At 59.2% G+C, this 27,036-nt stretch overlaps 1 protein-coding gene across 1 annotated transcript; it reads left to right on the top strand.

Moving 5' to 3' along the window:
* The first annotated feature begins 5,570 nt into the window (after nt 1–5,570).
* Nucleotides 5,571–25,332, top strand: GNAI2 (G protein subunit alpha i2). Its single transcript, XM_019984816.2, has 9 exons — nt 5,571–5,777; nt 19,775–19,817; nt 20,063–20,204; nt 20,381–20,541; nt 22,632–22,760; nt 23,160–23,289; nt 23,375–23,528; nt 23,899–24,112; nt 24,757–25,332. Exons 1-8 carry the CDS (start codon nt 5,660–5,662, stop codon nt 24,087–24,089), a joined length of 1,068 nt encoding a protein of 355 aa, XP_019840375.1. The 5' UTR covers nt 5,571–5,659; the 3' UTR covers nt 24,090–24,112; nt 24,757–25,332.
* The last annotated feature ends 1,704 nt before the right edge of the window (nt 25,333–27,036 follow it).

Here is a 27,036-nt window from a genome sequence, read left to right as displayed (position 1 = left end):
ATTCCCTAAAAACCTCCAATTGTTTTCATCACATTTGGAATGAAATTTGAACGTCTTCCTGCCCTGTGGCTCTGATAACCTGACCTGTCCTTACTCTCTGCTGGCACTAGCCCACAGCTGGGCCTGTGTTGGCCCAGAGCATCTCAGAAGTTTTTCTCCAACAGCCTGTAGCTATCCTCAACCAGGCTCGTTCCTCTAACTTTGTCTAGTTGGCTTCAGGGCAGCATTTGCTCCCTGCAGTTCTGCAGAGCAATGTCCCAGGCTCTCAGGGCCCAGTGACCAGCATCTCTCCCAGAACAGGTCCTGTTCCTCTTCCCCCTCTACTGCTGGTCCATCTACAAGAAGCTCCTGAGCCTTGGTGGCTCGGCCTTGGAGGCACCTCACAGGCTGCTTGCCGTTGCATCACCTTCATTAGGGCTGTTTTTGATCCTTCATTAAATTAAATTCCAGGAAGCAGTGCTAATGAAGGCCCTAACGAGTCGCGGGAGAAGCTTCTAGCCCCAGCCTTTGGATAGCACTGACAGGGAAGGCAAGGCAACAAGGTGAGCAGAGGAGTGGCTCCTGGGGATAAGGCTGATTAACATTTCCCAGGCCCTCTTAAGGATCCTGGGTTTCTCAGGGGAGGTGACCTTTAGAGGCTGCGTAGGTGGCAGACACGGGCAAGTTGGACAAGAGCTCTTCAAGGATATGGAGGGGGTCTCAACTCAGTCCTGGACCCAGAGCCTTGAGGGCTCCCTGGATCCCCTGGACAGTTCTCCCCGAGTCATATCAGCAGCATCCTGTGAATGCCAAGATAAGTCAGATTTTCAGGGCCAGACATGAGTCACTGGCTTGGAGATGCTGGGATCTGCTGCAGGTTCACATACAGTCCTGCCTCAGCATCTCTTAGGCACTTGGGAACTCCCTGCTTGCACTTCACCTCACTGATGCCTCGTGGCTGCCCTCTCTCACACTACAGACCCTCTTGCTCTGGCCAGGCTGGCCTTTCGGTTCCAGGAACACCCAGGCCCTTCCCGCCCTGCCCCAATGTCTTTGCTGTCGCTCCTGCCTGTCTATCACCCTCTTTTTTAGCTTGTCACATGCTTGGTCCCTTCTCATCATTCAGAGTTCCCCTCCTTGGGAACAAATCACTGTTCCTCATACATACACTTCCCAGTGGCTCTCGTGTCCCCTGCTGAGTTCCTCTGAAACCCTGGAGTTCATTTCTCTGTTGACATGTTTGGTGTGTGCTCCTAAAGGGCAGACTTCCAGCTGCCTCCTTCACCATTAGGTTCTTAGCACATAGTCGTTGAATGAATGACTCCTCCTCTGAGAGCCTCCTGCCCCTGGATCAGGTGGAATCCCCTAGCCTATCAAGCAACTTTTTGGCATGGAGTGCTGGGGGCCTGAGTTCTCCAGGCACCAAAGCCAGTTGAAGGAGGGGGACCCTGGACCCCAAGGCCTACCAGGCTTGGGATTGTTTCTCTGGGGGGAGGGAAGAGAAGCCTGGGAATGGAGGTTTGGAAGAAAGGGGCAGAGAGGACGAGGTGGCTGACTCCAAGCTCAGAAGTGCTCCTGGGCTCAGAAGCAGGAAAGAGGAAGTGCTGGGGGTGTACCAGGAGGTGGAGCCTGGCCAAGGGCTGCAGGGAGGGAACCAGCCCGGGCCACTGAGATCTACAGGCAGAAGTCAAGTCAAACCAGCCCAGGCCACTGAGATCTACAGGCAGAAGTCGCTGAGACTCTGTATCTGTAAAGCTGCGATTTAATGGTACAGAGTCTTGCTGGCGACTCCCTGCCATCTGTGAGCCATGGAGGTGGGGTGGCCAGAATCCTGAACTCGGCATCCCTATGGGGTTCTGCCTGTTCCTGGACTCTGGGCTGGAGGCAGACACGCCTACCACGAAACTGCCTTTGGGGAAGTACTGGCAGCTTCCCCTTCCTGGGGCCCGTGGGCTGGTGTGTCACAGCCCACTAAGGGGGTCTCCATTCCTCACCCTGTTCAGCCTGGTACATGACAGGAACTCAGGACAGAAGAGCTGCTCTGTGGCCTGTGGTGAGCCCCAAGGCTGTCCTAGCTCTCCAAGGGAGCCAGTAGCTGGCCCTTCATTCCAGCTGGGGCGCTATCCTCATCTCTGCTGAATGTCATTTCACTGACCCTTACAGTCTAGTTCAGGGGGTGCTGGAGCAACGTGCAGTGCAGAGAGACAAGTTCTGGCTCCTCTGGTGCCCAGGAGGCCCCAGCTGGGCAACCATCCTCTGCCCCCAGAACAGTGTCTCATGAAAGGATAAAAGAACTGGGTTCCCAAGTGTGAAGGAAGCAGCATGCCTGTATGGCCCTCACTGGATGACCATGGATGGGTCCCGACCGCTTCTGGGTCTCAGTGACCTCAGCTGCAAAGCCAGATGTTTCTCTAGCTCTGACCCTCGATTTTCTCCCTACCTCTTTCTGAACCCCCCCTTCCCAGTCCCTGTTTCCTCTTCCTTCAGTGATCTCCCTCTAACACTGCCCACACCACCTCCACCAAGAAAGCTTCCCAACCTTCCTAGGTACCTTGAATTTCTCCCCTCTCTCCACAAACAGCTATGGCATATTTTTTTTATAGCAAGAGCAGGATTAATTGTTAACACTTCTCCCTGCTCCAGGGTGGGGGAACCCCTGGAAAGGGTGAATTAAAGTTTATGTGATTCATTCATTTTATTTAACAAAGATTTACCTACCAGCCCCAAGGATTAAGCTGTAAGGGGTCTGGAATCAGAGATCTGAATGGGGGGAGAGACTCACCACCAGGCATGGTAGGATCTGTGGGGGAGGGGAAGCCCCAGGACAATAGGAGTCAGAGATGCCCAGTTTACAGCCAGGGAATGAAAGATAGGGAGGAGGGAAATGGAGGAAGGGATAAAGGAGGACATGCAAGAGGGTGTGGAGAGCAAGGCAAGTCAGATGGCTGGAGTGCTAGGGTGTCACAGGTGGAGGGAGATGATGTGGGCCTTGGTGGTAGACAGCCCCTACAGGGCCTGGCAGAAATTACTATTATAGCAAGTCACCCATACTGAGGGCGTTCCATGTACCATGCACATTCTGAACATTTCCCTACATTTCCTCCCTTAGCCCTGATCTCTGCCAGTACAATGGGTAGCTATGACTGTTAGGTCCATTTTACTGATAAAAAGACTTGAGACCCAAGGAGTTTCTGGTACTTGTCCAGAGTCATACGCCGCCAGCCAGTTTGCAGACTGCTGCTCGGAGGGTCCTTGCTGTCAGCCACCACTGTTGGGCTTCTGCCCCTGCATGGTCCAAAGCAATGTGCATGGGGTTTATCCTCAGGGTACTGGGGAGCCACAGAAGGTTTGTGTGCAAGACGGTGATGTGGCTTCTTTGAGCAGGATTCCCTTGACTGCCATGTGGAGGAAACTGGAGAGCCAGGGAGAAAGCTGGAGGCCTAGAATAAAGGACAATGGGGCCATATTTGAGTGGGAGTTAAGGAGGAAAGGAAGGGAAGAAACTGACAGGATGTAGGGATGCAGAGGAAGGATCATGGCTCTGGCTGGTCACAAGGCCACAAGGTGGAAAGCCCAGGAATAGGGATTATTGGGGGTACTCGAAATGACTGGGCTTCAGAGCAGTGGTGAACATGGGGCTGGTGATTCAGGGAGACGCTGGGCTGGAGATGGTGCTGTGGGGTTCTGAGCCCCAGGAGTGGTATGTGACAGGAGGAGCAAAGGGAGGCTTCTTTCCAGTAGCCCTGGGACCCTCATGGAGACGGGGAGGGAGCAGCCAGGAGCACTGGATGCAGGGGTCGCTGGACTCTAGGAAGAGCACTTGAAAGGAGGGACTAACTGGTACAAATACCACAGGAACTGGCTTGGGGCGAGGGGGCCATGCCTCCCAGTGGCCCTGTCCTGCCTGGCCTCCATTGATTGGGGTCTGTGTCTGCCCACCTCTGGTGAGCCTGGCCTCCCAGGGGCTGACAGGTTCTCCTGTTGCCTGGCAACTGCAAGAGCTGTTGGCTGTTGCTAGGAGCAGGCTGGGGAGGCCGGAGGAGGGAGGATCAGCTCTCGAGTGAGGGGCGGGGCTGTTGGGGGAAGAGGCCTGCCTTGGAGCTGGGTTTGTAGCCTTTGTGGACAGGCTGTGTTCTCGACTGTGTGTACCCATGTTTACAATGTGTTCTGTGGATTTGAAGCATTTTGGAGGTTGAGCCTATGTATGGATGTATAGAGCGTATCTCAGAACGTCTGTGTCCCTGGGTGGGTATTGTGTGTTTTCAACAGGTTTGCTGCATGCTTGTAGCAGGGCCTGCCTGAGCTTTGATTCCAGGCAGGAGAGAGTCCTGGGGGAACCATTTGAGGATTTACAGGCCAATGCTTCCTCAACAGGAGAGCCATTCAAATAGGGACACACACACATTCCAGGGAGAACGGACAGCTTGAGAACTGGTAGCGGAAACAAGATGTGTGTCAAGGTGGTAAGGAGGGAGTCTGTGCTAAACAGGGGACTGCGGGTGGCCAAGCATTGCTGGCCAGCTCACTTCCTGGCTTCGTGGACTTTCCTTGTCTTTGGACTGGGCCCTCCCCAGCTCCAGACACACAGGACACCTTCCTGGGTAACCCTTGGCAGACTTTTTAACGGTCCAGTAGAGGTCAGGGCTGTGGGCTTCTTATGGAGAAGAGAGTCAGAAAGACTGAAATGTCCCGCTAGAAATGCTGCTGCCTGCCCCTCCTCCCCCAACACCTTTGTCCAGCCATGGGGTTGCAGCCACTGTCCAGTGATGACAGGCCATAAGATCATGGCCACTTATGTTTCCAGAAGTCTGGTGGCACCTTTTTCTCTTTCTCTTCCTTGTTCATGGTTGCTGGGTCCCAGGTTGGAGCCCAGAATGGCTCCCTGATGAATGGCTCCCTCCTAGAAGATCAGAGAAAGATAACTCTTGGATGGTTAGAGAAGTTACCCCCAACTGAGGGAGACAGCCTGGGCAAAGGCATTGAGGTGGCAATAGAATTTTTTCTTTTTTAACTTCAAAAGACAGAGGGGGGTCAAAACCGCTTTAAGACGAAGAAAGCAGTCCGGAGAGCCTCCGGGATTCTGTGGATCCCGAGACAAGTTTATTGGGTTCATTAACTTTAAGACACGCCTTCTCTGCTCCGCTCGCCCAACTCAGAGGACTGGTTCCTGCTCGGCCCCTGAGGTGCACCGGATCCCGGTCCTCAGGCTACGAGATCTGCCCGCCCCCGCCGTCGAGCAACGGGGCTCCAGGCGCTCCGCACCCAATCGGAGCCCGGGCCCGCCTGCAGCCCGCCCTCCGCCCAGTCCTTCTGGGCTAGGCTCAACCCCTGCAGCTCTCCCTCGGCGTGGCTCCGCCTCCAGCCCGGGCCGAGCTTGGGCTGAGCCTAACTTCGCCGTCGTTCCGCCCTCAAGCCAATCAGCGGCCCCAGATCTCCTATGGCCCCGCCTCCGGCCCTGCCCCGGCCCAGTCCCAGGCTTGACTCGCTCCGGCCCCGCCCCCGGCCCGCCCTGCCGTCGGTGCGCGGCGGCCTGGAAGGCACCGCCCGCAGACGCTCGGAACTGCCGACTCGGGAGCTACCCGTTGAGGGCCGGCGGCGTGAGCGGAGTGGGGTCGGGCGGGGCCGAGCCGGGCCGGGGCCTTGTGGGGGCCGGGCAGCGGCCGGGCCGGCGGACGGCGGGATGGGCTGCACCGTGAGCGCCGAGGACAAGGCGGCGGCCGAGCGCTCCAAGATGATCGACAAAAACCTGCGGGAAGACGGCGAGAAGGCGGCGCGGGAGGTGAAGTTGCTGCTCTTGGGTGAGGCCGCGCCCTGCGCTGGGACCCCTCGATTCCCCGCCCAAATCCCCAGCTTTGACCTGTGGACTAGGGCTTCGAACACCCAGACTCAGCCTGGATCCCCACACCTGGACTTGAACCCCCTAGACCCGCCCGGCAAGGACATAACAACAAAAAAAAATGGATCAAAACTCTGGGTTGGCCGAGACTTCTGATCCGTAGCCCATAGGTCCCATCTTCAACTCATCCCAGAGCCCAAACCCCCAAGTACAGCCACCAGGGCCCCAACACCCGCTGCCCAGAACTCTGCTTGACCACCCACTCTTACTGTCCAACCTGACAGACCCTTAGAGCCCCCTGCCTGTCTTTCCATACTTCCCTAGACTTTACCCAACCCCCTACCATCCCACTCGGCCCCCACCTTCAGGCACCACCTGTTCCCTCACTTCTCCCCTTATTCCTATTGGGCCTGAGTATCTCCAGGGCCCCTCCCAGGCCCCCACTCCCTCCCTCCTTCCCATTCTGTGCCCCATCGCTACTCTGGACCCTGTATCCTCCACCTGTGCACCTTGATCCCAAGGGACTTCTCAGGTGGATTTTTGGTTTGCACCTCTGAAGTGGAATGACTGCTTAGGAGATCACCTTCCAGTCAGAGCCCCCAAACCCTTAGAGACCCCTGCTCCTGGCATCTGGCCCACCAGCTCCCTCTTTGCATGCATCTCTCAAACCCTCTGCTCCCCTGCTCTTAATTTCTCTCCCACACTAGCCTTCTCCAGATTTCCCCACCCGCCTCCTGCACCAGGTGGGCTGGACTGAAAGGACTGGCTCCAGACCCCCTAAGGGCTCCACTGGTCATGTTGGGGGAGGGGACCAGGCCTCAAGCTGCCCGGGGAGTTCTGCTGGCTATCCTTTTCCCAGTTTCTAAGCCCTGTCTGGGCCAGTGAGGCGGGGATCTGGGGTTAGGAGGGAGTGTGGAGGAGTTTGGGTTGCGTCGGCTCCAAGGCCAGGAAAGATGGTGGCTGCTTGGGGGGTGGGGGGAAGTGGAAGTGGTGAGACAGCCGACATATTGCTGCCCCCGGCGGGCGGGCGGGCCAAGGAGAGCCGCTGACGGGTGCAGGGCTTCCCGCACCCTTTCTGGGCCCAAAGGCCTAGGATGTGGCTTCTGAGAGTGGGTGGGCCTATCGGACCTTGAGGCCCTGCAAGGGGGGAGTGGTGGACCAGCTGGTTGAGTAGTGGGGGGCCTGCTAGGGGGTGGGCATCTGAGGTGGACTTGTGCAGAGGCTGGGGGCCTGGTAGTTGCCCCAGTCCAGCCTCTCTTTGGGAGCAGGTGTGGTGCGCCCAGTGGCAGCCTGATTGGGGGTGGGGTGGAGTTCAAACCTAGTAGGGAAGGAGGCCTTCGCGGCAGTGTTGGGGGCTGGACTATGGATGTGGGGGGTGTGGCCCCTCAGCCCCAGAGCTGCTCTGGGGTCCCCAGGCTGCGAAAAGTGGGGCTTTTCATGCTGAGCGTGTGGCCGAGGGGACAGCGTGTCTTCCATCCTCGGCCCATCTGTTGACTGTCCCTGGGGGCCTGGCCTCAGGGGCACAGCCCCGGAGGTTTCAAAATGGCATCCGCTGCCGCTGCGGGGAGGAAGAGAAGGGGCGGGAAGGGGCGGCGGCCCAGCCTCCTGGGCTGTTTTGCGTTGGGCGCTTGCCTCTTCCTGTCTCTGCTGCGAGTGCGGCAGCGGCAGCGAGTGGGTGTCGACGCGGCGGAATGCCCATCGATGCTGCCCGCTGGGCCTGGGAAGGGTGCTTCGGGTACTGCTGCCTCCCAGTGCCCAGCCAGGGGGTCACTAGCCAGCCCCTTCCCAGGCCAATCACAGTTACGATGGTGCCCGAAGAGATGTGGGGCTGGGGCACACAGGGCCCCTGGCCTGGTTCTCTGTGCTGACTCCATCCCACCAGTCTTGGAGCCCGGCTCAGGTTTTGGGTCTGGCGACCCCTCTCATACTAAGCTGGCAGCAACCAGGGGTACAGGTTACCCTAGAAATGCTCGAAACTTTGTAGGATGGGGAGTCCGTCTCAGCATCCTGTCCTTCTGGCCTTTGCTTCCACTGTAAAATGGGCTTCCTGAGTTTGGGCCAGAGGAGTGCCATGCCCAGGATGGGGAGTCGGGGCTAAGACCCTGCAGAGGACGCACTCACTGTAAGGGGCTGGGAGACCAAACTTTGCCTGAAATTGAGGACTCTGTCCGGACTGCCTGGAGAAGGGTCCCGGCTGGCTGTCCTTTGCCTGTCCAGTTACAGGGAAGGTGATGGGAGCCCAGCTGAGGCAGCTTCAGAGAGCTGGGCGCCTGTCCCACGTAGCGGAAAGACTCTGTCCAGGCAACGGGACTCGGGCTGGGCAGTTGCCAGCCTTCCCTCCCAGCCCAACCACGCCTGCTGCCCCACCCGCATACTGGCTCCTTCCCGTCCTGGGGAGCTCTGCCAGCCGGCGGGCATAGTCACTGTCCATCGCCGGGGCAAAGGCAGATGTGGTACACAGCGGGGAGAGGGTGTTCCCTGGCAGCTGGGTTGGGGGAGCAGGGCTGCTGATACCGGCTCTACTTCAGAGATACCCCCACCCCCACCCAGTTCAGCTTGATTGACCAGCTATCCCCTGGTAGAATCTGGGGCCTCGGCGTGGGCACTTTGGGTAAAGTAAGCCAGAGTGTGTGTTTAGGGGTGACTCTGATTTGTTTGAGCTTTTGTGGGCAGTCTACAGAGAAAGGAGAGATGGCTCCAGGAAGGCTTCATGGTATAAATACAGCAGTTTCCTCTTGCCCCTGGGACTTGGCATCTGTTCCCTTCACTTGATGTACTTTCCCCCCATTTCACTCCTACTTGATTGTTCTTCAAGACTCTGCCCAGGGATCACCTCCCAGGATCCTTCCTGACCCCCTTCTTGAAGGCTGGTAAAGCACCTCCTCTAACCCCCCACCCCCATGCCACCCCATTAGAGCGTGGTATTTGTCTGTGTCCAACTGCCCTCCCCCACGACTGGAGCAGGACTGTGTCCTGTTCATTTGTGAGCCTTCTATGCCAAGCATGGAGCCTGGGAACTATTGTCTGTTTGTTGAATGAAAGAAGCGCTACTGGTGTGAACTTGATCTTGGACATGGGTAGATGGAGGAGTAAGATAGCGATCAGTGAGCCATTGCCTGCCATATCATGGGCAGGTGGCAAGGACTATGTAAGGCCAATGACCAGGACTCAAGGGGAGACTGAGGGAAAAACTCTTCAGGCTGTTTCCTTATGGTCTCATCACGCTCTGCTGGCACCTCAGTGCATGCTCAGTCACTCAGTCGTGTCCAACTCTTTGCAGGTCCATGGGCTGCGGGCCACCAGTTGCCTCTGTCCATGGAATTCTCTAAGCAAGAATACCATTTCCTTCTGCAGGGGATCTTCCCCACCCAAGGATCCAACTCAGGTCTCTGGCATCCGAGGCAGATCCTTTGCCAGATCCTTTGCCGACTGAGCCAGGCTGCAGAGACAGTCCTTGTCCACTCCTTGCAGATCACATAGTAGGGACTCTATAGCTGTTCATGTGGGAAAACCGGCTTTGCATTCTTCGTTTTAGCTCAGGCTGTTTGGAGACTGTTGCAGGCCTGCTCTCTCTGCTGCTGCAGTAGAGCCTGTCTAGCTCTTAGGGCTGGAGCTGCCCCACAGCCATGGGGCTCAGACCAGAACAGTACTGTGGGGAGTTCTTGGCCTGGCCAGTGCGGAAACTGGACATTGAGGGGCTCAGTGAGATTTATCAAATGAAAGGAAGGGAGTTTTGTGACGTTAGTCCTTTCTGTCTCTCACAAGGGGCCTGGCACACTGTAGGTGCCTATTAAGTGTGTGTGGAAAGAATGAAACTATTTGCACACATCCCTGAACAGGGATATGTAATTCTTAAGCTGTTGCCTGGGGCTTGGTGTAGCAGGAGTTAGTGGGAAGGGCTAGCCTGGGATCCTGGCTGGCTGGATAATGGGTAGAGTCTAGTGATGCGGGTGAATTTTGGGGGTGGGAGGAGTAGTCCTTCCTGGGAAGGGGTCCTCTGAGTTGGCTTAAAAATTAGCAGTATTTGCCAGGGCCAGGCACTGGGGGCAGAGGGACCAACTCAGCAAGGGTTCTGAAGTAGGAAGGCCTGGCCTGGAGGGGAGGAGGGCTCACTCTCCTGAGGGGATCACACAAACCTAGGTTCAGATCCCTGCTCCACCTAGTGCACCGGCTGAGACCCCAGCTACAGGTGAAATCCTGGTAGATGCTCTGCTCTCCATCCACAATCTGGGATGGGGTGCCTGCCTGCAGCCATACGTGTTGTGGGGATGGTACACCAAGACCTGTGGGTGTGAGAACAGGAGAGGGACCACCCCCCCTGCTGACTCCTGCAGAGCTGAGAGTTTGATGGGGAGGAATCTCCCCAGCTCGGAGCCTGCCTAGCCTTAGTATGGAGGCCCTGGGAACCCTGACCCTCGCCCTTGGGCCGCTGCTCTCACCAAGTGAGAGGTTGAGACTTGTAGATATTTGGTGGCATCTGGAGTGACCCACTGCCCTGGGGACCTTGCGCCCAATCTCCGGGGGCTGAGCTACCTTCCCGGGGGGGCTTAGGGTTGGGGGTGTGGCAGGGCCCTGGGGTACCAAGTGGGCTGGTGCCCAGGCCGGCCTCCAGCTTCCCTGTTCGCCCCACCACCTTCTATCCCTGCTATCCCGCCATCCGGCTGGAGCTCATTAGCACTTGAATGGGGGGCGGGGCAGCTGGAGCCTGTGAGTCTCTTCTTCCCACCCCTCCCCCAGGCGAGGCCAGGCTTTGTCTTCGGGAGTCAGTAGCTTCACTGCTGGGGTTCCCAAGCTAGGGAGTGAGTAGGGAGTCTAAACCGTTTCTGAGTCCCCCTCTGCCTTCCCAGTCCCCCTGGGCTCAGCCCCTGCCTGTGACCCCAGTGTTGGTGCAGCCAAGGAAAGCAGTTGTCCCTCTAGGATAGAAGTGAAGCTGGGTCCTTCAGGGGCTACCCCTGAGCTGGGAGACTACGTGAATCGGGGCAGTTTTGCAAAGGAAGTGACCCTGGAGCTCAGCTGAAGACATCCCAGGAGGGGTGGGGGTTGGAGCACCCCAAGACAGAGAGCAGAGCAGGTGGTGGGGACAGAGGGAATGCCTGCCCCTGTGGCTGGAGGTGGAAGTGAGGCCAGCTGGGGAGCTCAGGCTTCCATGCCAGTCCCTGAGGCAGCGTTGAGCCACCCACTGTGCTTGAGTTGGAGCCTGTGCTGCCAGATGGGGACTGGCACAGTCAAGGGCCTCTTTGGGTTGGCCCTGGGCTGGCCTGAGCTGCAGGGTCATTGGCTAGCATCATAGATATCCTAAGCCTGCTAACAGCAACCCAGCAAGTGACCGCAGGTAGTGCTGGGGGTGGGACCTGATGGGATCCCAGAGAGGTCCCCAGGCTCCAGCAGTGCAGGGCTGGCACTTGCAGCAGCTTGGACCACAGGCGGGGGCACACAGGTCCTGTACACCCTGTCCTTGATCTCCGTCCCTGGCTGTCTCTCTGTCTCCATCTCTAAAAGCCACCCATTCTGTAGGCAGGAACAGGATGGAGGAAGCTTTGTCCACTTAAGCTCTTAGCATCTGAGGGACCAAGGACTTGGCCTCCCACATTCCCAGCAGAGGATGAGACAGTCCAGCCCAGAGCCTGAGTGCTGTCTCCAAGGCAGGACCCAGGCCAGCTTCTAATCTCATCTTCCCACTATCTCGGGGGCAGGAATCCTAACCTAAAAGGTCAATGAGGAAAGGGGTTAACGGGTTCTGGCAGGCCACCACTGATGTGCCCTGCCTCAGAAGGCCCTGGGAGGGCAAAGGACTAGGCCCCTCTGATGATGGCCCTAGTACCTGATACTCTCAGACAGCTTCTCCGTCAGCCACAGGTGCAGGGTGGGGCTCCTCTGCCCAGCCCCACCCAGCCTCTCTCCCCTGAGCTCTTGATCTTACTAAACCCCAAACACTCCACCCTCACCCTTAGGCTGCACCTTGGGGCTCTGATCATCTTGGTGGCTGGGGGAATAGTCTCCCTGGAATAGCAGCCACATGTTCTCTAACCTGGGCTGGCCCTTCAGTGTTGGCCTCCTGCATACACTTCCAAGGCTTGGCAGTAAATGCCAGGCCCGTTTGCGCCAAAGCCTAAAGGTGGGATATACAAGGTTTGTGCTGAGAAGGGTGTCCTTGTGGCTCAGAGAATCCTGGGGTGCCAAGGCTGCTACAGCCTCAGAGTCTCCGGTTTGGTGGAGGCAGGGGCAGTGAGGGGGGCGTGTATTGATGGCAGCAGGTACCGTGTCCCAGGGTTGGAGGAGGGGTGGTGAAGTCTGCACGGCAGGGCTGGGCCACTCGGGGAAGTGGTGTCCACACCAGAGGAAAAGGAGGAAGAAGCTGGAGGAGGAGGAGCCCAAAAGAGGAAGAGGCCAGAGAGCCGCTCACACTGTGCACTGGGGTGGGGAGTGTGAGGCAGGTCAATGCGGGGGGCTTTAGAAGTTGAGCCCCACCTGTGCGGGGCCCCCGTGGGCTGCCCCTACTGGTAGTCCCCGGGTTGGAGTCAATCCAGACAGTTCTGTCCCTTGTCCTGCCCCAGTGGCCACTGGGCCCAGGATCTCAGAGTAGGTGGCGCCTCTGAGAAGGATTCCAGGCCCCTCCTTTGACCACAGGAAGTGGTGGCTGGGAGAGGGACGCCGGCGGGGTGGGGTGGGGGGGCAGCAGGAAAGCAGAGGGCTGCTCCCATGTTCCCAAGCAGCCATTGCCCTCCAAAGCCGGAAGGCCGGCTGCAGGCCCAGATGAATGCCCGGAAATGGAGCAGGAGCCCTGGGATTAGCTCACTCTGGGTTTCCCCTGCCTGGAGGTAGACAGAAAGGCCCTTGATCCAGCCTAAGGATTTCCCCCACGCCACTACCCACTGGGCCTGGGTAGTGGGTGCCTTCACTGGGCCTCAGTTTCCCCTCTGGTGATAATAGTAGCTGCCTTGGATTGAGCTGTGACCATTGCATAGGGCCGGTCTCTTCGTGTTTAACCCTGTGGAGCTGGGACTGACATACCCATTTCACTGATGCAGAAACTGAGGGTCAGGAACATCATGTGACTTACCCAGTAAGTGGAGACACCAAAGGACAACCCAGGTGGTGACTCTGAGCACCTGTCCCCAACTGTTGTCACCCCACAGGAGTCTGTGCCCAGTTGGCAAGCATTGCTCAGTCAGGGTGACAGGCAGATGCTTTGGGTGTACTCATGTCCTGCATATGCCTGAGGGCCTCGATTCTTCTTTTAGGGGACTCTAAGGGGACCATCTATTCTAGAGAGTGGGACCCAAGACTGTGCGTGAATCTTTTTCCTGCTTAAAGCCAGAAGTCTGCTGTGTGGCCATGGGGTGACCTCGTCCTAATAGAGGTGCCCCCATTTTTGCTTCCCACTTCCCCTCCTAGCCTGTGTCCCCTCATAGGAACACTCAGGCATCTTAGTGTTTTGCTTTTCCCCTAACATGTTTGTGCCTCCCACAACCCCTTGGCTTAAGAGGACTAAGTCCCAGCCTGAGGCAGCTTGGAGGCTGTCAGGGTGCGGTGTGGGGGGCCCTGAGCCTGGTCTGGAGACTGGGGCTTGTCCAGATGAGGAGAAGGGAAGAGTGGTCCTGCTGAGGGTCCCCACTAAGAGCAAAGGCTGCGGTGGGCTCCTGTATGGCGACTCCCTGGCCACAGCATGGGGGGACCACAGCTGGTCCTCATCCTTCTGGGCCTCCGAAATCCAAAGTTCAGTTGTCTTGCCCTTCCCCGTGGAGTTCCCAGGGTTCTGCTCTGGCTTGTCAGGCCAGGCCCTAGGGAACTGCGGAGTCTAAAGGACCTAGGAGAGAGCAAGAACAGAAGCGGCAGAAGCATCAAGGCCAAACACAAAGCTGAACCAACGTGGTACCCTCATGGCCAGTCCAGACTCTAGGTCCCAGAGTTTCCTTGCCCCCACCTTCCTCACTGTGTGACCTGAGGCTGGCCGCCCCTCTCTGTGCCCAGTGCTGGGGCCCGTGACGTCACGCTTCTCAAGCCTGGATCGTGGCTTGTGGGCACACAGACAAACTGCCCACTTGGGCTGGACTGTGGGTGGAGTTTGGGGTGGGTGTGAAGACCCAAAGGAGGCTGTTCAAGGCGGGCGTTGCGCCTGGCACACTCCGTTGAGGAGTACATTTCGCAGATGGGGACATGAGGCCCAGACATGGACATCTCACCCTGGGTCTACCACAGTGATTCAGACTCTTTGAAAAGAGCAAGGCGATTTCCTCCAGTGAAGAAGCATCAGGAAGAGGGCTGTGCCAAATGGCCTGGCTCCGTGTACCACCTGGGCCCCGTCTAGCAGTGCCTGGCAGTGGAGGGTGAGACCCGGATGCAGCCTCAGTGGCCAATGAGGAGCAGGTCTCAGGGCCTCCTCTCCTCCAACGTGGCCTTCCTTACCCAGTGCCTCAGTTTCCCTTTCTACGGTGGGCAGGACCCCACTGCAGGAGACACAGCCCTGCCCTGGAAATCCCTCTCCGTGCCTGGGAGAATCCGAGGCCTCTTTCCTTTGCACTGAAGAGCAAAGACTTGGCCAGGCCCTGGTCCTTAGTGCTGCCCTGATGGGCGTCAGGAAGCTGCTGGAGGCTTCCCAAGCGGCAGAGACTGGAGGGAGGGAGGTTCCGGCTTTGCTGGGGCACCTGGAGGAAGGCGAGGTCACACATGTGGGTGGGGGTGTCACACGGGGTCCGTCCAAGACCCTCCCCCCACCCCCATGCCAGCCCCCTGCAGAGCCTCCTTGGAGGGAGTGAAGCTCAGCACCTGGAGGAAGGAAGAGACGCCAGGGGCGGGGCTTGGAGGGCCTTTGTCTGGCGGGGCCCTCCGCCGTCCCCATTGTTCCCTTGTGTGCCGAGTCTCTGCTGGCCGAGGGCTTCCCAGGCTCGGGAGGGGGCCGTGGGTGAGGCACCTCCCCCAGCTGCCCCTCGCTGCCGCCGCCGCTTTCCAGAAACAAACGCTCCTCTGCGCCACCCAACCCCCACCTCCTCCACTGGGTCCCTGGCCGCCGGGCTCCCCCTGGTGGTGGCCGGCCGGGGACCCTAAGGCTGCAGGGGCGGAGCGGGGAGGGGCGGGGCGGCAGCAGGGGGTGCCCAGAAACGGCGGGCTGGGCTGGAGTGTGGAGACGTGGCACCTTCCTGAGATGACAGTGGGAGGTGGTGCCAGGGCCGCCTTTGGGGTGGGCTTCCCAGGGTGCATCCCAACCTTCCCCCAGCGGCCCACCAGGGTAGGCCAGTGATGGAGGCGGGGAGCTGTGTTGAGAGGGCCGCAGTGGGGGGCGGGCCCCGGCTGTGGGTTTGAGCTGGGCTGCTCCCCACGTCTACCCTGTGGTCCGAGCCACGGCTGCTTCTGAGAATCTCTGCCTTCAGGCCTGCCACGTCAGCTGGCAGCTTTCCCCGGCCCCACATGTTCCTGGGGAGCCCACCAGCTCGAGAGCGTCCGCAGGGAGACCTGCTCCCCAGCCTTCAGGATGCAGAGAGCGCCAGGGAGCGGTGTCTGCAGTGAGACGTGCTGGGCGGGAAGGAGTACCCTGCCCGGGTAGGAGTGCCAGGTTGTGTGGAGGGGAAGTGACGAACTGAGAGCAGAAAGCCAGCAAAGGAGTGCGTGGCTCTGTCTCCAGTCCCAGGTTACACAAGACCCAGCAGGGAACCACCACCACTGCTGAGTCAGCCTCTCAAACCCATGGTCACTGCCCTGGGCTGTGCTTTTGTTTGAAAGCATCAGAAACGCCTTCAAAATGAGATGGCCGAGGCAGGCTCCTCTGCAGCCTGTGGTTGCAGTGACCTATGCAGCGTGGTCACTGTGGGTTGCAGGAAATGAGAGGTTTGGGGAACTCTGCCCTCTTCTGAAGGGTAAAAGAAAACAGCCATAATAACTTTGATCTCAACACTCGCCGTGTGCCGGGCACTCACCCGTCTCCTAGGATGAGATAATGGTGGTATCCTGTTGCACAGATGAGGTGCCAGAGCCAGGGCAGGATCAGGCAGCCGTTTTTGGAGATCTCGGGGAGGATCGAGGTGGGCCCCAGGGCTGTGGTAGGTCTGGACCTCCCTCTGGGAGAGGAGCTGAAAACGTGACATGGGCTGGCTGGCCTCTCAAGGCTTTGCGGCTCCTGCAGAAGGGAAAGTGGGGCCAGAGAGGAGAGAGGCAAGTCAGGGCCTCCTAGCGGGACAAAGCCACGTCTGGGAGGTAGAGGCTTCAACATAGACTACAACAGAAACTCAATGCAGCGGTTTGGGATCAGCATCATGCCGTTGGACTGGGGGCCCTGTCTTGCCCCCAGAGGCCCTGCTGGCCTCCTCGTTCAGGCAGGTGGAGCTGTTCTTCCCCTCCCCACCCCGCGGCCCCCGTCTATTCCCTCCTCCGTTGGGGCCCAGGGCTCCCAGAGTGGAAGCAGATGTTCCAGTGCAGAGCAGCCGCTGTCGCCCTGCACATCTCGGCAATTACCGCCTGCCCGCTGGGGGCCCCACAGCTGCGCCCCGGGGCAAGGGCTGCAGAGGCTTCTTCCTTGGTGGTGGGAAGAGGTATGGCCCAGTGGAAACACTGAGGGCACTGCAGGGATCCTCTGTAGGTCCCTCTGGTCCCACTCAGCTGGAGAAAGGAGTGCCTGGTGGGCCCGCCGTGGGTACGAGACTCCTGCTGCCTTCTTCTGGCTGAATCCCCCACCCTCAACCCCAGCACCTCTGCAGCAATCCGGATAGAGCTAGTGATGCCCCCTTCTCTGAAGGCAAGGTGCAGGGCTGGATGGGCAGAACTGGGTGCCTGGGATCAGCAAGGTACAAGCAAACTCTGGGACAAGTGCCAGCCTATCTAATAGGGAAGCGTCATCAGGCACCAATGGAAACGGAACTCCTAGGACACCTCGCTTGTGGGCTGCCTGAGAACCAGGGTGTCCAACTGGGTAGAGCCCATGGCTCCACCCAACTCTGCCCCCAACCCCCATGATCCACTGTAGCTCCTCCTGGGCCACGCCTGTGATTCTGTCCTGGTGTTCTCCCCTGCTCTCTGCTTGGCTGCCAGCACCACATCCTTGTCCTGCCACTTAACTCCTTCCCTCTGAGTCACAGCTGTGAGAAAGACAAAGGGACTGCTCTGAGTCCAAGGATGGGGGCTCTGTGACTTTGTCCAGCTGTCCCTTGCTGGGGGCAAAGAATATGTCCTATTCTTCGAAGGGAGAAGAAGCGAGACTGAAGCTCAAGGGGGACAGGGAAAGGGCACTCAAGGTCTGCCCGGTCTCCTGCTGCTAGGAAAATCAGATGCAAAGCAAGTTTGTGCTGGCGTCCTTATCTCTGGGCAGGGTCACGGAGTGGTCCACGCCTTTTACCAAGAAAGTAATCACAGGACTAGACAAGGAGACTGATGCCTCAGGTGCACAGTGGTCCCCAAATCACCCCCACCTGAGGTCCCCTGTGCCCCGGAGGGCTGCCCACTCTGAGTCTCGGATCACCTGAGGACAGCGTGATCAATGTGACCCATCACTTCGTGCCCTTGGCCTCCGCTCCTACACTGGGCCCCCAGTCCTGGCTGGGACTCCAGGCTCCTGGGTCCTTGCCCCAGGCTGTCCACCCTCCCTCCTGCTCTCTGAGAGCAAGTAACTAGTTGGGAAGGACAACCAGGTGTCACCTGGCTGTCATTCGTGGTCACCCAGTCCAGCGCTGTCCCCCCTGCCCCGTGGATGTTCTGGGCCTTGGGGGAAGAGCCTCCGTGATTCGGCATTACCACTGGGCCTTCCCAGGGCCTCTCCCCTTGGGCCCACTCCACAGGTGGGGAGTGTCAAGTGAGGGGTCCTGTCCTGGCTGCTCACTGCCAGCCCTATGGAGAGGAATGCTGCCCCTGACCACAGCCCATGCCCAGGGGAAATACACTAGGCCTGGGGCCTCCATTGTCCAGGGGTCGGACCAGTAGAGGGGCTCACACCCCAGCCTGCCCAGAGCCTGCCTATTTGTGCTGCTCCCCCCGCAGCGCTCCCCGATCCTGGGAAGCAGGCCTGGGACTGTCAGAGAAGCCCAGTGATTCCGGGCGGCATTTGTGAAGCCTCCTCACGGAGGCTCCTGGCTTGTGGCCGCAAGCCACACCTCAGTTTCTCTTGGTCAGTGTGGATCTGGGGTGGGAGGTAGGATGGATGCAGGTGGGCAAAGACCCGGAGTTGGCAAGCAGGGTCTAATGCTGCTTGGAGGGCAGTGTGGAGACTCAGACCTGAAGCTCCCTGGGCACATGGGACAGTGCTGGGAGGCAAGGTGGGCCACGTGCAGAGGGGCTGTAACCATGACAGCGGTGTCTCTCAGTTTCCCCCCCACCACCACCTTTTTTTAAAAAAATGTTTCGGCCATGTCCCACAGCATATGGAACCTTAGTTCCCCGACCAGGGCTCAAACCCATGCCCCCTGCATTGGAAGCGTGGAGTTTTAAACCACTGGACCGCCAGGGAAATCCTTCAGTTTCCTCATTTGTGAGGTGGAGATGAGGGTAAAGCTGACTTACGCCCGGGGCTTGCTGTGAGACCACCTAGCGAACGGGATAGTCTTAGAATAGCGATTGACATGTAGGGGGCACGATTCACCGCTGTGCTGAGATCATCATGGCTGACATTCATGCTGCTCATGGCAGTTTGTGTGTTAGCCCCTTCATCCTCTGAGTTTCTTAACCATCCCTGAGGGATATACAGGGGCCGAGAGTTCCCCCACAGACCCCACCACCCACCCTGCTGAGCTGGTCAGAGGGACAGACCCACCACAGTGATCAGGAGGGTTGGGACATGTGTAGCTGGGACACTGGGCAGGTATGCCCGGCAGAGAGAACTCCCTGGGCAAAGAACTAGAGTTGGCAAGAGGTAGTGCCTGACAGTGCTGGGGCAGAGCAGAGGGTGCAGTCTGGGCAAAGGCTGGGAGAAAGCTGGGCCCAGCTGAGGTGTGCTCGGCAAAAGGGAAGCAGTAAGGCCCTGTTCGCACCCCTAGCCAGGAGAGAAGTGGCCTTCCTGGTCTCACACTTCCCTGCACACACTCCCTGGGGAATGCAGGTTTCTGGGCTGCACCCCTTGAGATCTGGCTTTGTGTCTGGGATGGAGCCCGGGAAGCTGTTTGTTTAAAAAAAACAAACCCAAGACATTGTCCTGCAAGATCTGAGCCACATTTTGAGTAGGGCTGGGCAGGTCAGGCCTCATCATCCTACATACCTCTTTGCTCTTCTGAATCCTGGCTACATGGTCTTGGGCCAAGACTTTTCTGAGCCTCAGTGTCCGCATCTGTAAAATGGGAGAAATAGTACCTGTTTTGTGGGGCTGCTCTGACAGTCACCAGAGAGAGTGGCAGCAAATTCCTCAGCACTGGTCGAAGAAAAGTACAGGATAGGGCTTTGCCAGGCTGGAAAAGAAGCATCATGAGTCAGTACATGTGTGTATGTGACACTGCCTGTCCCCCAGGTCCTGGTGTCTTACCTGCTTAGAATAGACCTCGGCCCAGCAAGCAGGGTGCTGGGCCTTGGCTGGAAGGCAGGGGTATGATGCCATGCCCGGATCCAGGCCCCATGGCAGCTGCGGCTCACAGTGTAGGGAGGAGAGTAAGCAGGGCTCCTCTGCCAGCTATGACCCAGTGCCACGTTGGGGAGCACTAGCCGCGGAGTGGCAAGTCTGCGTGTGCGAGAACGACAGGGTGACTGCTGAGCCTCAGGTCTCCAGCCAAAGCCCCTGGACTCAGCCAGGGCAGTGGGGAGCCATGTTGAGCAACAGACCTTGTGGGAAGCCAGGGCCTGCAGTGGGTCCCCCATGGGACTAGGCTGCCTTCACCCCCATGGCCCTGCCAGCTGCACCCCTGGTAGCTCTGCTGCCCGCCAGGCCTGACTGCTTCCGTCTGCAACTGATGGAAAGGATGGGTCCTGCCTCCCTGGCCACATGGCCAGGCCACTAGTTGCTGGCCTGTGTCCCCCCTGGGCCTGTTCCCTGACCCACTGTGCCCTTTGTTCCAGGTGCTGGGGAGTCAGGGAAGAGCACCATTGTCAAGCAGATGAAGTAAGTGCTGTGTGCGGGGAGACGGCCGGCAAACCTTGGTTTCCCCTCTTCTTCCTCCGTGTCTGTACTGCCCCCAGGGATGGGCCCAGCACTTTGCTAGAGGCCACGTTCATCCTCTGCTCCCCAGTGGTTCAGAGGCAGTCTCCTCCTGTCTGAAGTAGCTACTGCAGGCCCCCGTAGCTCCAGACGCCCATATGGGGGTCCCTGTGCCCCATACACCCTAACCCCGGCCCCCTGGCTGCCAGGATCATCCACGAGGATGGCTACTCGGAGGAGGAGTGCCGACAGTACCGGGCGGTCGTCTACAGCAACACCATCCAGTCCATCATGGCCATTGTCAAAGCCATGGGCAATCTGCAGATTGACTTTGCCGACCCCTCCCGCGCGGTATGTGGACTCCCCAACCCCTGCCTGCCTCCCATAACACTTCAGGGCAAGCCTTGTGCCGGGGGAGCTGAGAACACCCCAGTCTGGGCCCCATTCCGAAGGCCTCCTCCCTGCCTCTGACCGGTGGGGTGGCCGTGTGCTCCTGCAACGCGCTGACCGCTCACCCCTGTGCCCAGGACGACGCCAGGCAGCTGTTTGCACTGTCGTGCACGGCTGAGGAGCAGGGCGTGCTGCCTGAGGATCTGTCCGGCGTCATCCGGAGACTCTGGGCTGACCACGGGGTGCAGGCCTGCTTTGGCCGCTCGCGGGAGTACCAGCTCAACGACTCTGCTGCCTAGTGAGTACTCACTCCACGGGGCCGGGCTGGCGGTGGAGTAGGGGGAGACCTGGACTACAGCCTGAGCCAGAGGGCCTGAGCACCCTCAGAAAGATAGGACGAGTCTCTGCGCTGTCAGCCAGGGTCTTGGTGGTTTGGGGTTTGGCCTGGAAGAAGGATGTGGGGGGACATCCACGGGCTCTGGATGGGCCCCCAGATAGGCTGCGGGCCCTGTACTCTCACCTCCCGCCTCCTACTTCTGCCTAAGCCAGTCCCTCTGTCTGAGCAGCTTTCCCATTCTCACTGCACTTCCCATCCTGAGCCCACCCAGAGAGGGGCTGTTGGACCTCCCCAAAGCTGGGTGGGAGGCCGGTCTTGCCTGGCCATGATTTCTGAGCCTTGCCCTAGTCACGTGGACAGCCTCCCACCCTCCCTGCAGTGGCCTGAATGCCCTTGTGAGAGCACGCCCCCCATAGGAGCTGCAGAGTCACATCCACACATGGTGGGGTGGAGGGGCTGGAGGGGTTTACTCCCAGAAGTCAAAAGCTCTCAGTGCCAGCAGAGCTTTGGGGTCTTGCCTGCAGGGACGGATGGCTCCTATCAACCCCTGTCGTCTCAGGGCGTGCGATACTCAAGGAGGACCTGGTTATGACCACCCTCCGGCCCCTTCCCACTCTTGTATCATCCGTGTCCTTCATTCCCCAGACATTAAGCACCCACTGCGTGCCCAGCGCTGTTCTGGGTGTGGGGATTCAGCGGTAAACGTGGGCCCTGCCCTCCCAGGCAGGTTTATGCTACAATGAAATCACCCAGGGGTGGGGAGCAGATTGGAACACTCCAGGGTCCAGGGGTCCTCCAGCCCCTCCTCGCAGCAATCCTACAAGGCTGCCGTGGGGCACTGGGTCCATGGGGTGAGCCCCCTGGTAGCAGACAAGGGAAGAACTGGTGTGGAATTCACCATGAGGCTGGAGGCTCTCCGTAGGGCGCGGGGTAGAGTTTGCAGGTCACAGCACATGCGTCACAGTTCCCCATAGCCCTTCCTGTTTTTCTTTTCGGTCTCTGCGTCTCTGAAGTCATTTCCCTCTGGCCTAGCTGCCGGTGGGGGAGCCAAGAGCTGGCCCCAGCAGCCCTGTCCCAAGAGCAAGACATCGGTCCTGGGCAGTGACTGGGAGGCCTGGACCCGAACCCTGAGGGCACAGCAAGGATATTGAGGCAGGCAGCTGAGCTAGTCTCAGGGCTAGGCCAGGGCGGCATTAATACTAATTAAGAGAGCTGGTAGTGGGGAGCCCCTGGGACCCCTGCCAAGCAAGTGGTTATGCCCTTCCCCTGAGGAGCCCAAATTTTACTGGGCGCTGGGCAGAGAGCCCACTGGGCCTGGCAGGCCTCAACCTGTCCAGCCCCGCGTCAGGGGACATGCCAGGCTGCTCTGCGGCAGGTGCCGTAATTGTGCCGATTAGCATCCTGCCTCCCTCACCAAAGGACTAATTTGCCCCCTCCCACCACCCTCTCCTGCAACTCCACCACCCTGGATCCTGTGTGGGGCAGGCCTGCCTGCAACCTGGGTGCTAGGGCTTGGCTGGCTGGCCTCAGAGTTGCCCCTCGGCTGAGTGGTGAATGCAGTGTAGGCAAGGGTTAAGAGTCAGGGACCTGTGTAAAATAGAAAGCCAATGGGAATTTGCTGTAAGACCCCAGGAAACTCAAACCTGGGGGCTCGGTAACAACCTAGAGGGGTGGGATGGGGAGGGAGGTGGGAGGGATGTTAAGTGGGAGGGGACACGGGTAAACCTATGGCTGATTCATGTTGATGTTTGGTAGAAACCAACATGATACTATAAAGCTGCTGCTGCTGCTGCTGCTAAGTCGCTTCAGTCGTGTCCGACTCTGTGCGACCCCATAGACGGCAGCCCACCAGGCTCCCCCGTCCCTGGGATTTTCCAGGCAAGAGTACTGGAGTTGGGTGCTATTGCCTTCTCCGTACTATAAAGCTATTATCCTTCAGTTAAAAATAAATAAAGAAGAGTCAGAAGCTATGCCTGAGAAATAAAGGGACGGAAGGGCAAGGAGCCAGTTGGCCTCCACTGACGCCCCCCCGCCCCCATACCCCTTTGCAGCTACCTGAACGACCTGGAGCGCATCGCCCAGAGCGACTACATCCCTACGCAGCAGGATGTGCTGCGGACTCGAGTGAAGACCACGGGCATCGTGGAGACACACTTCACCTTCAAAGATCTACACTTCAAGTGAGCAGGCTTGTGGGCTAGGGAACAGGGTCAGGAGCAGCCAGCCTTGGGGGTGACGGGGAGAGATCCTCACATCGGGGTCTGCTGAGGGCTGTGCTGGGAAAGAGGGTTCATCTGGGATCCCCCAGCCCCACACTGAGTTCCTTAAGGCTGTGTGGTGGCCAGCAGCTCACAGCCTCTGCTGACCCTACCCCATGTGGCAGCCACCTGCCCTGCTGACGAGCCTCAGTCACTCTGCGGGGCCAGAACCAGGGCGAAAGTGGGCCAGTGTGGGTGATACCATGGAGCCAGCTGCCTTACCCTGAGCAGGCCTCTGTCCTCAGTCGGTCAATCTGTGAAATGGGGCAGGGAGCTTCTCCCAGAACTCCCTTTTCTGGAGCTAAGGCGCTGTGTCCGCAGGATGTTTGACGTGGGCGGTCAGCGGTCTGAGCGAAAGAAGTGGATCCACTGTTTTGAGGGCGTCACAGCCATCATCTTCTGTGTAGCTTTGAGCGCCTATGACCTGGTGCTAGCCGAGGACGAGGAGATGGTGAGAGGCCCAGAGACCACGGGGAAGGGAGGGCAGGGGTGAGGGGTCGGGGTGGCTGGTGCTGAAAGCGCTGTCCTGCCCCCAGAACCGCATGCACGAGAGCATGAAGCTGTTTGACAGTATCTGCAACAACAAGTGGTTCACGGACACGTCCATCATCCTCTTCCTCAACAAGAAGGACCTGTTCGAGGAGAAGATCATACACAGCCCCCTGACCATCTGCTTCCCTGAGTACACAGGTGTGGGGTCTGGGCCTCTGGGGAGGAGCTGGTGGTGACCAGGTGGCCCACGGGCGCCCCCCACTGGACAGGAGGGTAAACTGTGGGACACTCACACACAGCTGGTGCTTCACAGGCTTACACACTTGTGTCTGTACACCCCAGGGCCCTTTTTAACACACTCGGGCATGTACCCCATACATGTCACTGGGCGGCGTCCCTCACACAATCAGGTGCCCCTCTTTGCACACTCATGTGCCTGTGCACTCTCACCGTTGTCACACATCCAGGCTTATTGGTTCAGACGCACAGAACCCTCTCTGGACTTGTGGGGTGGGCCCGCCTGCCGCACACGTAGCAGGAGTCCTCACCATTTTGCCTACCCCGCCAGGGGCCAACAAGTACGACGAGGCAGCCAGCTACATCCAGAGCAAGTTCGAGGACCTGAACAAGCGCAAGGACACCAAGGAGATCTACACGCACTTCACGTGCGCCACCGACACCAAGAACGTGCAGTTCGTGTTCGACGCCGTCACCGACGTCATCATCAAGAACAACCTGAAGGACTGCGGCCTCTTCTGAGGGCGGCGGGGCCTGGCAGGATGGTGAGCCGGGGGGCGGCCGGGAGGGCCAGGGAGGGCCGCTGAGCCCGGCCAGGGGCCAGGGAGGGCCAGGGCGGCCAGCCGGGGGTGGCGAGCTCGGACCCCGGGAGAGACCAGGGCGCGGGGCATGGGGGGCGCAGGGGGCACTGAGGACGGGGCACAGGGAGGCCCGGCGGTCCAGACAGTAGAAGCACCGGGCTGTGTCCTGGGACAGAACTGGAGGGCTGTCCCCATTTTCCTTGGCGAAAACTCACGTTCCCACCCACAAGGCCACCGGCCTGGCCTGAAGGATCGAGATGACAGAAGGGGCCCAGCCGCCCTCCACTCAGCACGACCAGCTCCGTGCTCACCCCTGCCATCTTTCCCTCGGACCCAGCTGAGGGTCCGGGGCTGAGGCTGGCCTCACCAGCCAGCCCTGGGAGCAGTGGGTGGGGAGGGCTCTCCTAGAGCTCCAGTCTCCCCTCCCATTCATTCTTGAACAGGGGTTACAGTGTGTGTGTAACCCAGCAACACACACCGGCCACCATGTCCCTGGTAACAAGTGGGTGGGGAAACTGGAGAAGGGTCATCATCTAGGGAGGCGGGCAGAGAGACCCACACTGGCTACTTCCCTCCCGACCCACGCCCTGACTGTCCCCCACCTCCAGGGCCACCGCCGACTCTGCTACCCCAGCCCCTGAGGAAGATGGGGGCAAGAGGACCACGCTCCCCGCCTGTCCCCTGGCCGCTTTTCCCCTTCTCTCCTCTGTTCTTGGCTCCCCGCAGTCCCACCCTCAGCTCCAGAGACTTGGGGGAGGGGCTGCCACAGGCCTCCTGTTTGAAGCCTGCCCTTGCCCCAGGTGCAGGGAGTGCCCATAGCCCCTCCTGGCCTCCATTCTGGTTTTAACCGTTGTCTTGTTCTATGATGGGGGAGGGGAGCCCATGCTGAGTCTCCCACGGCCTGTGTTTGGAGGGGCACCCACTTCTCCAGCCTGGGACCCCTGGCTTCGCCCAACACCAGCCCCTGACCCAACCAATGTTTACAGGGAGCCTCCTGCCCACCCCCACAACCTGCCCCACCCCCTCCCGCCCCAAGCCACTTGGAGGCCCCAAAGGAAAAAGCACAAGAAGCGTGAGACGCCACCATTCCTGAAGACCACAGTCCACTTGCTCATTCTCGTAGCTTTTTTTTTTATTAAAAAAAAAAAAGAAAGTCAAAGGGGGAAAAAAAAAAAAAGAGAAAACTGCAAACCTAGGAAACTTTTTAGAAAAAACTATTTAAAACTGTCAGATCCTGACCAGCACCCACCCAACCCCTTTCCGGTGATTCCGTGCCTTGAGTGTGTCTACGTGTTTACACCCATCCCTCTGCTGGTTGCCCCCTGTGCGGGTGGCAGCCTGACCCTGCCCTCCACAGAATTGGGTTCCAAGGGCTGTTCCAGACAACTGCCAACATCACTGAGGGCCCCACCCCAGTGGCCCTGGGCCCTGGCTCCATTAACCTAAATGTAGCTCCTTAGCGCTAACCTAGGAACCGCCGCTGCCTGCTGAGGGGCCACGCCCCTCATGCCCTCGCCCCAGGCCCGGGTCCTTCAGCGTTGAACACTTCCTTGCTTTTTTCACATGTTTTATGGAATTGTTCACCTGGTTTGAAATAATAAAACGTAGAAAGAAAAAAAAAAAAAGATTCCAAGACCGTCTTGGCATTCTTCTCTCCTGCCGCAGAGACCCAGGCTTAGATGTGCTAAGGTGATGGTGGTCTGGCCCTGGGTCCTCACTGGTGGCAAGGCCCTGGGTACTCAACTCATACTGAGGCCCAGTACCCATCGCTTCAGTTTTCCCACTTGGACTAGTCATCTTAACGTGTTGGGGCCTCTAGGTCTCCCCCTTGACCCCTAGCGCCTCTGCAGTCGTGGGTCTGGAGCAGCCTTCTGGAACAGTGGGGCCGATTTCTTAAGGAGCTCATCTCCTAAGGGGTTCTTCCACACTGGGAGCAGCAGGAGTGTCCAGTGAGTCTCAGAGGCTTTCATGAAGCTATGGGAAGTGCCCGTGCGTTGCTGGAGGAGGGAGCGGCAGATCACGGTGACTGTGACCCACAGTGGCTGTGGGTGAGCCCCGAGAGCCAGGCAGGGTCCCTGGACTTTTTCCTCCCTGGACCACCGCGGAGCCGGGAGACTGCTGAGTCCGTGGGTCGATGAAAGGCCCCCCTCTGCCGGGCGGGGCTCGTAGACGAGCTCTTCCACCTTCGGCCGCCAGAGGGCGCGGCAGTCCGTGCTTGGCCCCGCCGGGCTGGTCACGGAGGCTGACGTCATCGGGTCCTGCGGAGGCCGCGGGCCACAAAGGCAGCTTTGTAGGGTGGCGGCGGGACAAAGCGGCCCGGGCCGGGGTCGGCGCCTCCGAGGCGGGGAGGGCGGGGCGGGTGGGAGGATAGGGCCGGGGACCTGGGACCCCGCCTCCGCACACCTGCCAGTCCCCTCTCGGCCTCCGGGCCCCCGAGTCCTGGCCCCTGAGTCCTGGCAGGCGATGAGAGGCTGTGGCCGCCCCCCTCGGAAGGAGTTCAGCGGCACCCCCCAACCCCTCCCCGGTCCCTCGGGCCTTTCCTGCTACCCCTGTCTCTGAGGGCTAGGGAGCACCAACTGACTAGAACAGAATCCCACGCCCAAGCCTGGATCCCTTGCCTTCAGCAGTCAGCCCTGGACCTCGCTGAATCCCAGATGAGCGGGTGGGGTGCAGTGCGAGTTCCGATGCCCTGATATCCGCCCAGCAGGAAACAGGAGCCAGAGATAGTTCCTTCCTTCCATCCTGAGGGGGAACCCTGCACAGAGGAACCATTCAGGAGCTGGCATTGTCTGCCTGAAGAACCCAATGTCTCCCTCCCTGAGTGGGCCATGCAGGATTCTAGCCAGGATCCCCTTGTACCCGGCTTGGCAGTGGGTCTGGGTGGGGTC

Source organism: Bos indicus, chromosome 22 (genome assembly GCF_029378745.1).
Source record: "Bos indicus isolate NIAB-ARS_2022 breed Sahiwal x Tharparkar chromosome 22, NIAB-ARS_B.indTharparkar_mat_pri_1.0, whole genome shotgun sequence".
NCBI classification, from domain to species: Eukaryota; Metazoa; Chordata; class Mammalia; order Artiodactyla; family Bovidae; genus Bos; species Bos indicus.
The sequence above is the reverse complement of the archived record's forward strand: the minus strand, read 5'-3'. Positions and strand labels throughout refer to the sequence as shown.

Excerpts from the sequence above, each read along its gene's own strand:
- GNAI2 (XM_019984816.2), top strand. The coding sequence starts at position 5,660 with ATGGGCTGCACCGTGAGCGCCGAGGACAAGGCGGCGGCCGAGCGCTCC. Across the intron at positions 19,818-20,062 it reads ACCATTGTCAAGCAGATGAA|GATCATCCACGAGGATGGCT; the intron begins GTAAGTGCTGTG and ends CCTGGCTGCCAG. Across the intron at positions 20,205-20,380 it reads TTGCCGACCCCTCCCGCGCG|GACGACGCCAGGCAGCTGTT; the intron begins GTATGTGGACTC and ends CCCTGTGCCCAG.